Consider the following 15,168-nt stretch of genomic DNA (forward strand, 5'->3'; position numbering starts at 1 on the left):
AGTTTGTCTCTCTGGATAGGAAGGGATAATTTGCATTCTTCTTTACCAAACTTTGCACCATGTTATTGACACACAGTAAAGGTCAGAAATTCTGAGGTCTGTTTCACTTTTCTGTTCTGCCTCACCAGGGAGGTACTTTCTATTGCGAGTTGGCTTTTCTTGGCAGATTTTTTCATCTCCCTCCTCATTCTGCTGGAATGTCTCGGCCATACATTTTTCTTCTTCAAGGGAGACAGCCTTTACCTTGACAGCAGAGTGCTCAATTTCTTTAGACTAGAATCTCTAAGAGGCAGAATTGCAAGAGGAATAAGTCTTGAGTTTTTACACTCCCTTCAGGGTATACATGAATAAAGTTAAGCCACACCCTATGAACACAGTCCCTTCAGTTTTGTTACTCCTCCCTAATTTGACTAAAATGCTCTGAGAACAATATAACTAAAAGGAGAAAAATGTCACACTTCAGTGTATCTATGCCAATTTATATTAATGTTCCTCTTAACACTTTCAAATCCATATCTTGCTTTTATACTCATATAGTATTCAATAAAGACAAAAACAAGCAGCTTTTCCCTCTAGATAAATCTTGTATTTCAGAGCTGTTTGAGCCTGCAAAAGTTGTCAACAAGTTGCATGACCACTGCTTTCAGGCTTGTCCTTCCATTGGTCTTGTATTTTAAAACCCCCCACTAATTTCCTACATTAGTTCATTATAGAGATAAAGTCTTGATTATAAATATTACTTTAACTGCATGCTAACTGTTCTCTTTTTATAGGGATAAGAATAATTCCCTTATTCTGTCCTCAAAAAAAATCTTGAAGGTGTTGAAAAGAAAAGCCCTAGCATATTCCAGCTAGAATAGAGAAATACTTGCCTCGTGACTGTACAAGAAATCTACCCAAAGCAGTAGAAAATGATGAACAATGTTAGGATCCACAACTGTGTTAATATTTTTAAAGACCTAATACCTATTTGTGCCTTGTACCTTACTTTATGATTACTGTGCATTGTGGCAGCTCTATTCCTTTCTGAATACTTACTAAGTAATGTTATAGTCATTGAATCAAAGGTGTCTGCTCACATCTATGAAACTGGCTACTGCCAATAAAAAAAGTTCTATTCAAGTTAAAGAGAACAATTAGATGCAGTTGTTCAGCTACAATTTTTATATCTTTCTTTAAAAATATCAAATTTTTGAGGAATCCATGTTGCTGAACAGATTTAGTTAGGTAGTTGACAGTTAACTTGGTTTTCCTATTTAAGGTGGTATATATAGGGGGACACAATATAAGAAAATAAAGGTAGTATAGAAAGTAATCTTACCCCTTAAGGAGTTGCAGCTGAGCCAATTATTAGAGACTGGGAACAGGCCTGACTTTAACAGGCCACAGCTGTAACCAATGAGAAGAATGTTATAAAAGAGTGGGTTGGTTGGTTGAAGGGGAAGTGGAGTCAGTTGGCTGCTGCGAGAAGAAGGAAGAGTCAGTGCCTAGAGGAGCTGCCTTTGGGAATCATCAAGGAGGTATAAAACTCTTGCAATATGGAACCTTTGCAATATAATGACAGTAGAATCCTTGCAATGTAATAACAACAGGTATAAGGCTTTTTTCCTCAAAGAGTAAATAATAGTTATACTGTATTTGCAATCATGAGGATTAGTGAAACAGAAATAGGGAGCAATGTGAAGATAATTTTATGCTTTTTCTGCCTTCAGAATTTTAGCCTTTTAATTTCAAATCAAGTTTTATGCGTTGTTTTCAGAAAAGGACATGTGGGATAGGTGTTTAGATAAGCTTTTCAAGTGTGAGTGTAGTTAAGTGCTGGAAGGGGTCAGTCAGGGAAGTGCTAAGGAATTAGGGAACCCTTCTTTGTTAGATATAGAAAGATCGTTTACCCTGTGATAATAAAAGAATTTTTGTTTACAGCTCTGTTATTTTATTTCAATAAGATTAAAATTACATTGTTATTAGGCGTTGATGTGTAAAAATAAGTGCTCATCATATTTAAAAATTGTTCTAATAAATGTTCAGTTATGTAGCTTGCATGAAAAGATGACAAGCTAGAGTGTCATCTGCTGTGATGAATTCAGTTGGATATGCTCTTCTTGATCTAAATTATTTAAAGGTGTGTTTAATCTCTGTGTCACTTTATTTGGGGCTAGATTAATCTCAGGCTTTTAAAGAAAGCATATTCTGTAGATTGAAGGATTAGCCAATAGTTGAATGAACTGGCCATAAAAAATGTGTTCCTTGGTCAGACCTGGAAAACAAAACAGTTCAGTAGTGTTGACAAACCCTTTATTTTAGTTTAGGAAGGCATCCCATACATCCCAGGGATCTTGCTGGTAGCCTAATACTATTGGAATGGCTAAGGAACTGAAGAATAAGCAGAACTTAAGGCAGGAGTTACTTTAATATTGCCCTAAAACAATCTAAATTATGTATTAACCATTTTAAACCAGAGCAGAAATTTTCTTAGACAAAAACTTACCGTTTACATGCTTTTGCACACAGAAGTGATGATTTCCAAAGTAATGATTACCTTTGAAAGTGTCACATCAGAACAGTTCTACCCATCTCTTCTATCACATTGTTGGTTGCCCTTGTAAGACATAAATACAATCTATAATACATACTGGGAAAACATCTCAGTGAAGTTTTAGCCCAGGACAAGGAAATGAAAGACAATTCTCAGAAAAAGAAAAGATACGAAAATCCAACTTTAAGATGTTTTTATTATGTGCATAAATGTTCAAGATTTTCCAGTGCTGAAGTACTTTTCACTTTGAAAGTGCTTTCCAAACATTCACCCACAGCTGTTTACTTAAAGACTTCTGTTAAGAGAGTGAAAGGAATGTACTGGAAATGTCTCTCTCTGGAAGCTGACAGGCCTAATAATACAAAAGATTCTAAGTTTTCTGCTTCCCTATTGTTTGAATCTTAAGCAGTCATATTTAAACTCATGAAGGAAAGAGACATCATAACATATTGTTCCTAATTACACCAGCACATCATAAAATTGTAACCTGATTTTCCTATTTAGAAAATGATAGTGTGATTTTTAAATCAATCCCAAATATTGTCTGTAATTCTCTCTCCAAAGACTCTTATAAAGTGAATTAATTATCAGCCTTATATACATTTTATTAATTTTCAGGATTGGCGTTACCTGGTTGTACATTATTTTCCAAAGCAAAGAGTCTCTTTATTATGCTTTAGTTTTAAAATTTCATCAAAACATAGTTGTAAGAAATAGTGATTAAAAAGTGTATTAGGAGGCTATTCAGCTACTTCATACTGTATTTCAGAGCAATTCAGATTTGGTTATATTTTGCTGATGTTTTAATTTTTTTCAAAATCAAATCCTAAGTACAACTACTTCTAGCCCTAGAACATAAATCCGTAATTAAAACAACCCACAAAAGAAACAGGCTCCAACAAACCAGTAATGAGACAAAAAACAAAAATGCTTTTATTTGCTTTTCAGCCTCTCTAGACAATTCAGATTATGTGTGAAATATTGAAAAATGACAGCAAAACATTTTAGATCTCTCAGACCTGAGAAATATCTTCTTTAAACCTTGGTTTTTTCAACAGACCTTTGCCTGGAATGCTAGTTTTATACATGACCTGTTTGATCAAAGTGGTCAAGATCACCCACTGGCAGTGTGATGTTCAGCCTTCTCCCAGCTGTACCACAGCAGTTCCACATGACATCCCTCCCCACTTTCAGCTTTCAAGCCCATCAGGCATGTTTTGAGCAAGCTGTGCAGCCCATGGGGCCAGAACTGAGAGGCAGTGTAGTGACTCTGCATGGGGCAGGACACAAAGAACTCATCAGACCCATGCCAGCTGCAATGCAGATGTTCTGTGTGGCCTCCCTCACTCCATTATTCAGGCCACCTGGCTTTGTAAGATGTAAAAATGGTTAAATCTAATTTCCAGCTTTACTTTCAGAAATACATGTTGAGTAGGTTGTCAAAAGTCAGTGCTTAAAAGATGTAATGTACTTAAAGGTATTTCTAAGGTAACTCCTGTGCCACATTGGTTGCTGCTATCTTGCTCTGCAGTAATCATGCTGAGGCAGCTGGACTTGTGAGAGAAGCTGTACTGTTATAATCAGATAGAGAAGTTAGGAAGTATACTGTTATCTTTTCCTGCCTATCCATTAGAACAACAAAATAACATGTCTTGCATCTTCACTTGTTCAGTAATTTCTCCTATACATTTACAATATCTGGAGTGCCCCGGGTGACACATTTCTGAGCTGGTTCATTGTGTATTCGGGCAGCACCAAGAGAATGCAACAAACTGTTATAAACTGTTACATACTCTGGCATATATAATAATGTCTGGCCTTGATGGGGTTAGTTAAACCTATGGGTGGTTTGAGAGGCACAGTTGAGCATTTAGTCAACATTTCTGTGAAATGTGGTTGTCTTAACTCTCCTTGCTCATGGAAGAGCTCTGGTAAACAAATATCCATCAGTACAAAGCCTTTTGATGGGAAAAGATCAAGTTCTTGTTCCCTTGTGCCTAAAACATCCCCATATCCTCTGAACTCAGTGGAGGCCATGATGTGGTTTAACTTTTATATTTGCATGGATGCTTACTGTACTGGGATGAACAAAAATGTAATGACCAGAATGTCTGAAATGATTAGCACCTGGAAAAATTGGTGCAAAACTACAGAGCTTGTCTGTCAAGCCTGCTGGTGGCAGGCTCTCCATCTGCACCAGCACAGACTAAATCATCTGCAGGACAAGACAAACAGCTGTAGGTACCTGAGAGCAGTACATCCTGGTGTAATGGACACAATAGAAGTGACAAAATTTGTTTGCAGGAGACTTTCATATGTTTCCATGCTGCAAAGGAGCATCAGAGGACCGCTGAACCTAGAAGATACTGAGATAGTAATGTGAAAAGTCTAAGTGGTCTCTGCAAAGCAACTACTTTGCCAAAGAAAGAGAGGATGTTCCTTATCATATATGCAGTGAAAAGGAAGAAAGGCAGCCAAAGATAAGGAGACAGAATCAAGCACAGTTTAGGGGCTGAATTGGAAGATGAGTGTTTATGGAATGAGGAGTCTAATTGTATTTTTCTATTGCATCTTCCTAAAGTGAGTTTATTTGAAACTGACACTGCTTCTGAGAAGCAACTATGTAAAAAACAGCTCTTGGGGGTGAGCGTCATGAATTCTTGGGTGATCTTTGGCTTTTTTCACATTTGGACTGGATTGGGTCTACTTATGGTGTAAAACAGGAGAAAAAAAGTAAGCACACCACTAGTCTTGGAAAGGCCAGGCAAAAGTGAAAAGGGAACATGGCATTGAAATTACTTAGTTTACACAGAAGAAGAGGAAAGATCTTGTGACAGGACCTGGAGGACTATGACATTTCAATTCTACATCTGGGGTTTACTGAATCTAGAACAATTGACTTCAAGAACAAACAAAATGCAGAATGTTAAATATCACAATTAAAACCATTTGTAAATGCTTCTCTTCCCCATGCAAAATGCCCTTACCAAATGATTCTTTCCTTCATATTTGTTGCTCTTGTTCAAACAACTCCATGGCTGGCTTGCAAGCATCAGACATTCCCACTGCAAGGCCACTATTTAGGATACATCCTGCTCTTACTCTGGAGCTGTGGCTGAGGGATTGATCTTTCCCTTCAGCAGTAGCCTCCAAACTGGTACCCTTACCTCTTGCTCTCCCTCTCCCCACCTCCTTCTTATGGGAGCTCTTCTGGCCTGGTGCCAAGGGAGGAGGGCCCAGGCCTGGTGTGGGGCAGGTGTTCCCATACATGCAACAGTTGGTGAGGAACTGGGACACCCTCATTGCAGACGTCGTTTGAGCCAGCAGGGAGTGGCTAGGACAGAGTCAATGACACTGGTATTCTCATTCTTTCCACTCCCACTGGTCATTTTGGTAACATTTTCATCTGAATATATGCAGCTAGGAACGAGTGCAAGGAAAATACTCTTGTGCACCTAAAGCACTTAAAGTTCTACTTTGCACTACAGAGCCCTTCTGCAGGTACAAAGCAATGAAGAGCTCTGCTTGCAACAGAAGTGCATGAGAAAGTAGAAGAGTATTTGAGCAAATGCCTTTCATGTAATAAACCCAGAAAATGTAACTGAAAGACAATAAGAAGGTTCGAGATCACCTATGCAAAGAGATTATTCACTGTGTTAAATAAGAGAATGATCTTGAGAGACAACAGAGATATAGAGATTAGAAAAGGTTTGTAGGAAGACCTGAGAATGCAAGTTCAAATTCTTTAACCTGAAGTGTGAAGAAGAGGGGGACCAACAAGATGCCAGAGAAATTATGTGGAGCATCACAAAATAAAATAATTAAAGTGAAATGGAACACAGATGCTGTCAGAGGTCATAAGGCATTTCACTTTGTTCTGGGTTCTTGCAGCCAATCTGGGCACTTTTTGATTACCACTGATTTTTATCCATTTCTCAGCAGTAACCAGTGAGTCTGAGCAATCAAACTGGCTACAAAATCCATAAATCTCTTATCTCTGAATAACTGCTTCAAGGAGATTATGTCAGCAAATAACTGTAGACAGGGAGAAGCAGACAATTTGCTGATTGATTTCTTCCTCATGACATAGAAATTTGCCATTTAAGCAGGAACCAGTATATTAATAAGACTTTGGTCTTCAAATGCTTTCCTGTATGCTCATGTCAAACAACTTGCTGTATAATTAACATTTTTAAATAAAGATATCTCTGTTTCACTGCAACCCTTCTGCCAAAACACAGTAGTGAAGACTATGCCTGAGACACAGAGATGCCTCTGAACAAATAACTCCAATCATTCTACCTAAACTTTAGGGAAGCTGGTAGGTTTGATAAGCTGAGTATTGAGCTTTGCCACTGCCTAAAAGATCCTGCTCCTTTCCTCTTTTTGCATTGTCTTTCAGTAACGTTCTCCTGCTGCTTAACCTGTACCAGCATGAGGGACCACTGGAACTTCCCAGCTGTCGATTCAGTTCCCTCACAGGGCAGAAAACAGCCCAGCTGTGCACTTTCTCCTGAAAGATCTAATGAGCAGCACCACCAGGGAGAGAGGAAGGGAAAGAGCAGGAGCAGAGCTAAGGGAAGTGACACATTCTGCACTTGGGATAGGGCAACCCTGGATGTATGGACAGACTGGGGAATGAGATACTGGAAAGCAGCACCACAGAAAGGGACCTGCGGGTTCTAGTTGCTGACAAGTTGAATTTTAGTCAGCGGTGTCCTGGCAGCCAGGAGGGCCAACCCTGTCTTGGCGGTGCATCAGCATCACCAGCCAGACAAGGGAGGGGATTGTCCCACTCTGCACTGAGCTGGGGCAGCCTCACCTCCAGTGCTGGGGGCTGGTTTGGGTAACAAAATACAAGAAAGATACAACGCTATGGGAGAGTGCCCAAAGGAGGAGCGCAAGTCAAGGCCTTGCCTGAGGGAAAGCCATATGAGGAGCAGCTCAGGGAATTTGGTCTGTTCAGCCTGGAGGAGATGGAGATAAGGTCTCATCACAGTCTACAACTTCCTCATGAGGGAAGAGGAAGGGCAGACACTGATGTCCTCTCTGTGGTGATCAGTGAGAGGACTTGCGGTAGTGGCCTCAAGTTGTGTCAGGGAGGTTTAGGTTGGATATTAGATAAAGGCTCTTCACCCAGAGGGTGTTTGGGCACTGAACAGGCTCCCCAGGGCCTGTTGGTCACCACCACTGTCAGCACCAGCCTGACAGAATTTGAGAAGCACTTGGACAATGCTCTTGGGCACATGGTGTGACTTTTGGGGATGGTTCTGTGCAGGGCCAGGAGTTGGATTCCATGATCCTCATAGGTCCCTTCCAACACAGCATATATTCTGTGATTCTCTGCTTGCCTCCTTTCACTGTGAACCAAAATTAGAGAGCTGAGCTTAAGTAGGCTTAAGACATGAATCTTTATTCTCTGGAGCAGAGTAAAATCACACTATCACTAACATTTACAGGGCTGAATGGGACTAGGAGAGAGAATCTGGGCCTTTACTAAGCTGGGATTGATTTTAACTTCAGTGGGATCAAGTCTTCAAATGTGCAGAACAGTAATGTATTTTTCCAGTTTTTTTCATTTTGTTCTGTTCTTCCCCATTCACTGCTTATAATGGGACCACACACAGGATTAAAGACACTACAAATCTAATTGCAGTCTGGAATGAATTTAAGGAGATGTAAAAAAATGGGGGAGGGTGGCGCTAAGCTGGTTTTCTCTAACACAGCTTCACAAGATGCTTTGCTGGAATACTTACAGTGTTATAGAGGCCAGTTCTTCCTGAAGCTTTTAACTAATTTTTGAAGTTAGTGAGAATTTATGGCCTTTGGCACAACTTTTAGCATACTAGAGAGTAAAAAAGAAATTCAAGAGTTGAGCATAAACAATGAAAATTGCATGTAGGTTTGCTCTGTGAAGATGACAGATGATTACAAGCTCTTGAGTATCAGTTAACTTAGAAATTATCAGTTTGCACTTATTTTTCATGTGATCTCATTTATCACAGAAATGGTTGCTAGGATGTTATGCTTTGAAATTTGAAACTTTCTCCAGAAAAAGAGCAATTGTGAGAAGGCTTTTTTAAAATCTATTTTCTCTTTGGCAGCCTCTCTATGGTGAAATTATTGATGCTAAATGGTTTTCTTATAACAAGACTTCATCTTACAAGCATCTATACCTAGACTTAATTTATGGTTTATGTTAGATCTCTGAGTGAAATTAAGCATGCATAGGACATATGTATTCAGCTGACCTTAAACTCCTGTTAACTTTCTGTGCCTCATATTTTCTCTTTGCTCTTGGCAATTATGTTTCCAGGTTACTGTTTAGATCATGGAAATAATTTTTCAGTGGTCAGTAGCTTTCACCACTGAACAAACATGGAGACTCATGTAAAATGGAAGCTGTGTGTGTATGAGCAGAGTTGCTTAAAACCCCAGTGAGATGATGAATAGTGAACATTACATGCCTGCATGGCACCTTGGCTAAGTCCTCTCAAATCCCAGTCCCTGGGAATTTTTAGCAAGTCTTGTGACTTTCCTCTCACCTTTTCTGTGTCAGGGTAGCTTTAAACTATTCCAGATGATGCAGATGGAACTGGGATTCTGTCTACAAGCACTGGAGATCATTTTTGACAGTCATGGCTGGCTGCTTTTGGCACAACCTTGCCTCGTGCTGAGCAGGACAGTAGTTGGCTGCTGTAGGGAGCAGCCAGGCAAGAAGTCCTGAGTGAGAAGCAGAAATAGGAAAAGGTAAACAGACTAGAGAGCCCTTAATCCATGCAATGGGAGCAGCCCCTGGAAGGAACAGGTCAGGGATCTCAAACAGGAAGTCAATACTAACCTTGTTTTGTATTTCAGAAAGAGGAGATTATACTTTTCTTCTAGAAATCCTGAAATACACACATATACCTATGAATATAAATACTTAGCTGGATAGTTCTGATCTCACCAACAGTTATTTGAATATTATATACTGAAGAATCTTTCTTGTGAATTGGAGACCCAGGAGGCTTGACACTTTATCCACTTACATCCTTTTCTTAAATGACTAGTTAATGCCAGGGGAATTAGTCCCCATATGCAATACTCGTGACTTAATTTCTGAAGTGTCAGAATGGGGCCAGGTAAGTCAACAGACATGTAAGCCCAGAAATGTAATGGGATCCTGATTCAAAAGATAACAGGAATCGTGTTCATTGCACTCAAACTGTGACTGAGAAAAGGATTTACATCCTAAAAAATGAGCATTACATGCTATTGTCATGAAAAGAAAGCACAAATTATAAAGAAAAATCCAGCTCACTCCTCAGAACATCTGGGGAAAGCAGATGGATAAAAGGCTGCTTCCCAGGAATATACAGGAGGCAGAGTGATCCACCTGCTCTCTGCTGATAGCTCCTTCATCTGTTTCCTGCTTGTCCTGAAGTCTTGGGAATCATGAATGGTTTTGGGGTTGCAGGAAGGATGAAAAATTGACTCGGAGATATTGGGCAAAATGCGAGGATAAAGATTCCAGTTAAATGCCTGAAAGATGACAGGGTGTTGGGCTGGAGGGAGAGCACAGTCACTTGCTGTGCTGCAGGTAACTGAGGGAGCAGGGGGTGGGGACAGAGAAGATTATTTTGTTCTAGTGTGGGATTCTCCAAGCAGGTATGAGCTCCACATTAGGAAGCAAACATTAAGCCAAATCTCTATAAAATGATTTAAATCAAGTCTTCTAGGAACGGCTCATAAAGCTCTGACTAACATGGAATCTCACTAGGAATCTGAGAGAAGTTGACAACCATGCAAATGCCACCCACTCAGCTGGTGGTTGTGGGTCCAGAAATCAGGGCATGCCAAAATCTGCAGGACAATATCTTACAACAATAAAGCAAGTCTGCTCTTTGTTGATGGTGTCACTGTGGCTCCCAGGTAGGCTGGCAGTGGTGTGTCTGCAATCCTCCTTTGAGTGTACCAGCTCTCTGAGTATCCCTCTCCACTGGATGGAAGAGACCTGCCCCACAGACAGCTGCAGGGAATGCCATGGTTTTCTGATGTCCTCTAGCCAGATTTCATGGCTTGCTAGAGGTTTTGCAGCACAGGCTGAGTGAAGCAGCTGAGGATGTGAACTGGTATGCTGGGAAGGAGGGAGCACAAGAGCATGTCTCCAGAGAGCAAGGATGGGAGCTCTTCTGTGGCTTATAAGCATCTATCACAGCAGGGTACAGGCAACTGGAGTAGTCTCTTCTTGCTCAGGATCACCCAGGAGTCTAATTTAGGCAACTACAATCCCAGACATAAAACTAAAATGCAGTGTGTGTGACCACTGAGGTCCTGCATGAGGTATTCAATCACTTTGATGGCATTTTTCTTTGTCTGCAAACTGATAGGTTTTGTTTGGGGGGGGGAGGGGGAAAAGGAATTTTAAAGCTGAATAAAAATCAGTGCTTAAAAATATATATAGCCTATGCTTCCTTGCTGTTTATAGGCCTCTACTGTGGTAGTGCTGCTGCAGCTGCCAAACTGTGTAGATTGGCTCAAAGTTATTGTAACAACATTCATTTCTTATATGTGAGGCAGTGTAGGAAGAACTGTCTTTTCAAAAATCATTAACGAAGTATGGGAAGATAAAATAGATTACTTATAAACAGATATTTTTACCTAAAAGAACTTGATTATATTAGAAGTTCTGGTCTATAAATATAATAGTTTGTGAACTGTTCCCATCTGTCTTGTCCCTGTCCTGTGTCAGTAGGGGGAAGTAGTAACTAAGACCTTCTCTGGCTTAGATACTAAGTGCTTTCATCAGAGTATTTTTGTCCACCCTCCTTTCTCTCCCACTTTTACATCAGCAAGAAGTTTTATTTATATTCTGCTATGAGACATTATATCTATTATGGAAAATTACTGACAACTGCTTTGTCAGCAATGTTTATGTCCAAGTAAATCTTCTTAGTTTACAACATTTTTTGTTAATCTGGATTAAAATACTGCAGGTGCTTCTCCCTGAAAGGTATTAATATTGTTTCAATTAGGCTAATCACTGTAACAGCAGTTTTCTAAAAATTGCAGTGATGGTGGCTTCAAGGCATGCAGCGTGAGCAAGGACACCTCTTGTTCCCCATCCAGACTTAAGGCTGTGCCTCCAAATCCTGAGCCTGCTCCGAGCTGAGCCAGTTTAGCTCCACCCTCTGAGCAGTCCAGCCCTTATTTATATGAAGTCTGTGGTCCAACTGGCTTCAGATGGTGTGTGTTATGTGCGTGTGCCTGCCTCCTGAGTGTGTGAGACGAGCTCGGATCATGAGCCAGGGTTGTTCCAAGTGGTTTTAATCAGCAGCCCATTAGAGGAGAACGGAAAACTTCAAACAGGGTAAGAACCGAGTAAGTAAACCTAACTTTGAACTTGCAATCTGGACAAAACAAATGCAAATTAAAATCTTCATAGTCTGTCAGTTTTCAGATAAATTATCACTTTTAGAGAGAAAGCTGTGCCTTCTAACAGGAAGAAGGAAATTTAAAAGGACTGGAGTGAAGGAAACTGTAAAAACAAAGTGGGAATTGAGAATGCAAGAGAGAAAAAACAGCAAACGATTGTTCACAAAGTTGGTACACTCTCTTACTTTTTTCAGCTGTGGACAGGACATGTTAAGCTTTAACCTCTTGCTTTCTTGAATACTATTGTCTGGCTGAGTAAGTAGTTCCTTTTGCTAAGGGAGTGAAGATTTCTGCTCCTCACCTGTCTGCTGGCAGGTTTGTTTTCCTGAGAGCATGGAGTGCAAGAGCTCTCCACAGCTCCCTGCAGGATGCCACATGGTGTGCTGCTGTTTGCTGCTGCTCACTTGCTGTTTTTCCACAGGTTGTTCCAGTAACTCCATGGGAAGGTGTTCCCCAAACCTCTGCTCCTCTGGAACTTGTGACTTCTTGCCTGGCACCAGGAAAACACTCAGCAGCAGGAATGGGAAAATTCATGCTAGTTTTGGGTAAAGTGTGCCTCTGACGTTTTTTACCCTGGCAAGACGTGGCTGCTTGGACTGCAACTGCAATGTGGCAAAGGGCAGAGTGAGGTGGGCAGAGAGGCCATGGTGTGTGGGCAAGTCCCCAGATGCCGCAGGCTTTGTCGCCCCCGTCCCTTCCTGCTGGCCTTAGTGGTGGCCCTCTGTCTGTTCTGCCAGACCCTGACTCCTCTCATGACCAGCAGCATCCTTTCGGCAGTTGTTAATGGGATTGCACCCAACAAACTGGCTAAAACACAGCGAGGAAGATACAAGGAGGTCTCCCCAAGCACCATTCACTGCTTCCTCCCTGGCAGCAATTCAGAGACAGTGAAAAAGGTAAGTCAGCTGGAGCAGAGTGCTGAGCAATAATTAGCAAAGCGAGGGATAGCAAGTCTGGCAGGATCATCTGAGTCCAGCTAAAATTAGCCTAAGCTTGGAAGTCTGGGATCTGTATACAAACAAATGGGTGATCTAATGACAGCAGCATATGCACAAGCACATTCCCATTACCAGCTCCTCAGTGTGCTGTTATTAACACAGGAATCCTGAAATCTTCAACTGAAATATGGCATTGCTCTGTGACTCCAGGAAGATTTCAGTTTGCTGCACAGACCTTGCTTTATTTTGGCTTTGGGAATTGGTTTAGAGGCTTTACAGTACAGGCACGTAAATCAGGAGCCAGTGGGGTTTCATGGAAGTGACTGAGGCTGTTAACTGGCACAGGGACTGCAGCTGCCCTGTATTAAAGTTAGCTGCTTGTCAGCGCTGAACTTTACTGGGATTCTGCTGAGAAGCTGAATTTAACTGCATTTGAGAAATAAAAGTTAAATTCAGCATCTCAAATGCAAAACTGCATTTGAGAAATAAAAGAATATTTTCAAATCACACTGTATACTTTGGAATCTCTGTCCCACAAATTTTACTTTGTTCATAGGTCACCTGACTTCATGTTTATTTTGTATAGGGTTCCTAGGATGGGTGTTAAAACCTAACAAATGGAGACGCTCTTATTTTTGTTGGAAAATGTAGTTTGTTAAATGGTCTCCAGACTGAGGTAGTTATTTTTACTCTGGAATCTGTGATCAGCACTAGCACAAATGTTTCAGGTTTCCTTCAGTCCTATAGAGAAGCTGCTAACAGTGCAGCAGATAGCACACATTGAAATTATAATTATGCTAACATTTTCTATAGAACTTTAGGAGAATTGTAAAAGATTTGTGACCTCACAAATTATGGACAGCAACCACATAAAGCAGTTCAAATATATAAAAAAAAAATTAAAAAAAGTACCAGGCTGCTTCTTTGATTAGACAGAGTTCATAGTCTAAAAGGTCAGCAATATTGATTTTAGGAGAGCAGCTGTAAAGTGCATCTTTTGCAACAATCAAAAACAGATACGGGGAATAACTGTGGCATGAGCTCTTTAACCTTAACTCTTAAAATACTGGGTGTTTTTCTTACAGCACATGCTGCATTTGTCACAATTTTATATTTTAATGGCCTTTTAGTACACTAGGTACCCAGATTCACATCTGATCTGCAATATGACGTAAATAATTACAACTTAAATGGAAATAAGCATAGCTGACACATGGGTTGCATTCTGTTACATCTATAGAAACAGTCCATTCCTTTTTACTCATTGCTGTTGTAATGGCAAAGAACATTTCCTACCTTGGGGTACTCAATGTCTGCAAGAACTGGTGAAATAATGGCAAAGTATTTGTTAGTGTGCTGCTTCGCTGAAAACCTCTGTAGTGTCCTCTTCTGTAAATTGCCTGAGAAAAAACTACAGATTGACATCCAACTTGGTGTGCTGGCCAATCGAAATGAGAAGAAAGCTTTTGTTTTCACAACATGCTGTACTTAACTCCTCTCCAGCATAAGTGGTTGACTGTGACTATGACATGCACATGCTGGACCTGTAGTACAGATGTGTGTATATTAGCCCTTACAGATATCTTTTCCAGGGCTGTGCTACCTTAACACATTCCTTTTCAAGTTCTTGAGACCACCCATAGCTGGCTCCCTGTTTGTCTTGAATTTTTCCTCTAGAGCATGATGAACAAAATGTCTTGCACATGTTGGGATGTCACTCTAAGTTGCTCTCTGTTTCCCAACTTTCTCTGCTGGTTGTGTGGGCTGAATAATAATCTCAGAGAACAGAAAAGACAAAACTCGCCAAAAATCTCTACCACTTTGCTTTGAAAGTGTTTTCTTGAACTGTGTGTTTTCATCCACTTCTTATTCAAATAGCTGAACTGTTATCTGGCTTGATTTTATTGGGCACTCAGTAACATCTAAGATGTCACTGCTGAAACTTTACACTGTTTTATTTTACAGTCACGTGCCCACTGACTGGAGCTAGTTTGGAAACAACTTTTCATTAAAGCTCTGGTTAAAATCTCCATGTATGAAGCTGGAAAAATACTTTAAAATATGGTTATTCACATCTGTAATTAACTATTCATACATGTGTTCTTATTCAATAAATAGTCCAGCGAGAAAATTTAAATGCATTAAAAAGAATCTATTATACAGTTAAACAGTGACTTAAAGCAAACACTGCAGCATGTCTTATGAAATCAAAGTTCATGAACACATTTTAAGGAAAATAAGACCCTGCTGGAGATAGTATTTTTTAGGTAGCACATA

The 15,168-nt window shown here is 40.2% G+C and overlaps 1 protein-coding gene across 3 annotated transcripts in view; it reads left to right on the forward strand.

Annotated features, from left to right (window-relative positions):
• Positions 1-11,731: 11,731 nt before the first annotated feature.
• Positions 11,732-15,168, forward strand: part of CPED1 (cadherin like and PC-esterase domain containing 1) — a 143,265-nt gene continuing 139,828 nt past the window's right edge. For 2 of the 3 annotated variants that reach the window (XM_005481953.4, XM_074539960.1), the window contains exons 1-2: positions 11,732-11,888; positions 12,375-12,849. In XM_005481953.4, the coding sequence (XP_005482010.2) occupies positions 12,598-12,849 (252 nt within the window). In that variant the 5' untranslated portion in view covers positions 11,732-11,888; positions 12,375-12,597. Of the gene's footprint in view, positions 11,900-12,374; positions 12,850-15,168 lie in introns of all 3 variants that reach the window. The other variant, XM_014275930.3, reaches the window with a different exon arrangement.

Source organism: Zonotrichia albicollis, chromosome 4 (assembly GCF_047830755.1).
Source record: "Zonotrichia albicollis isolate bZonAlb1 chromosome 4, bZonAlb1.hap1, whole genome shotgun sequence".
NCBI lineage: Eukaryota > Metazoa > Chordata > Aves > Passeriformes > Passerellidae > Zonotrichia > Zonotrichia albicollis.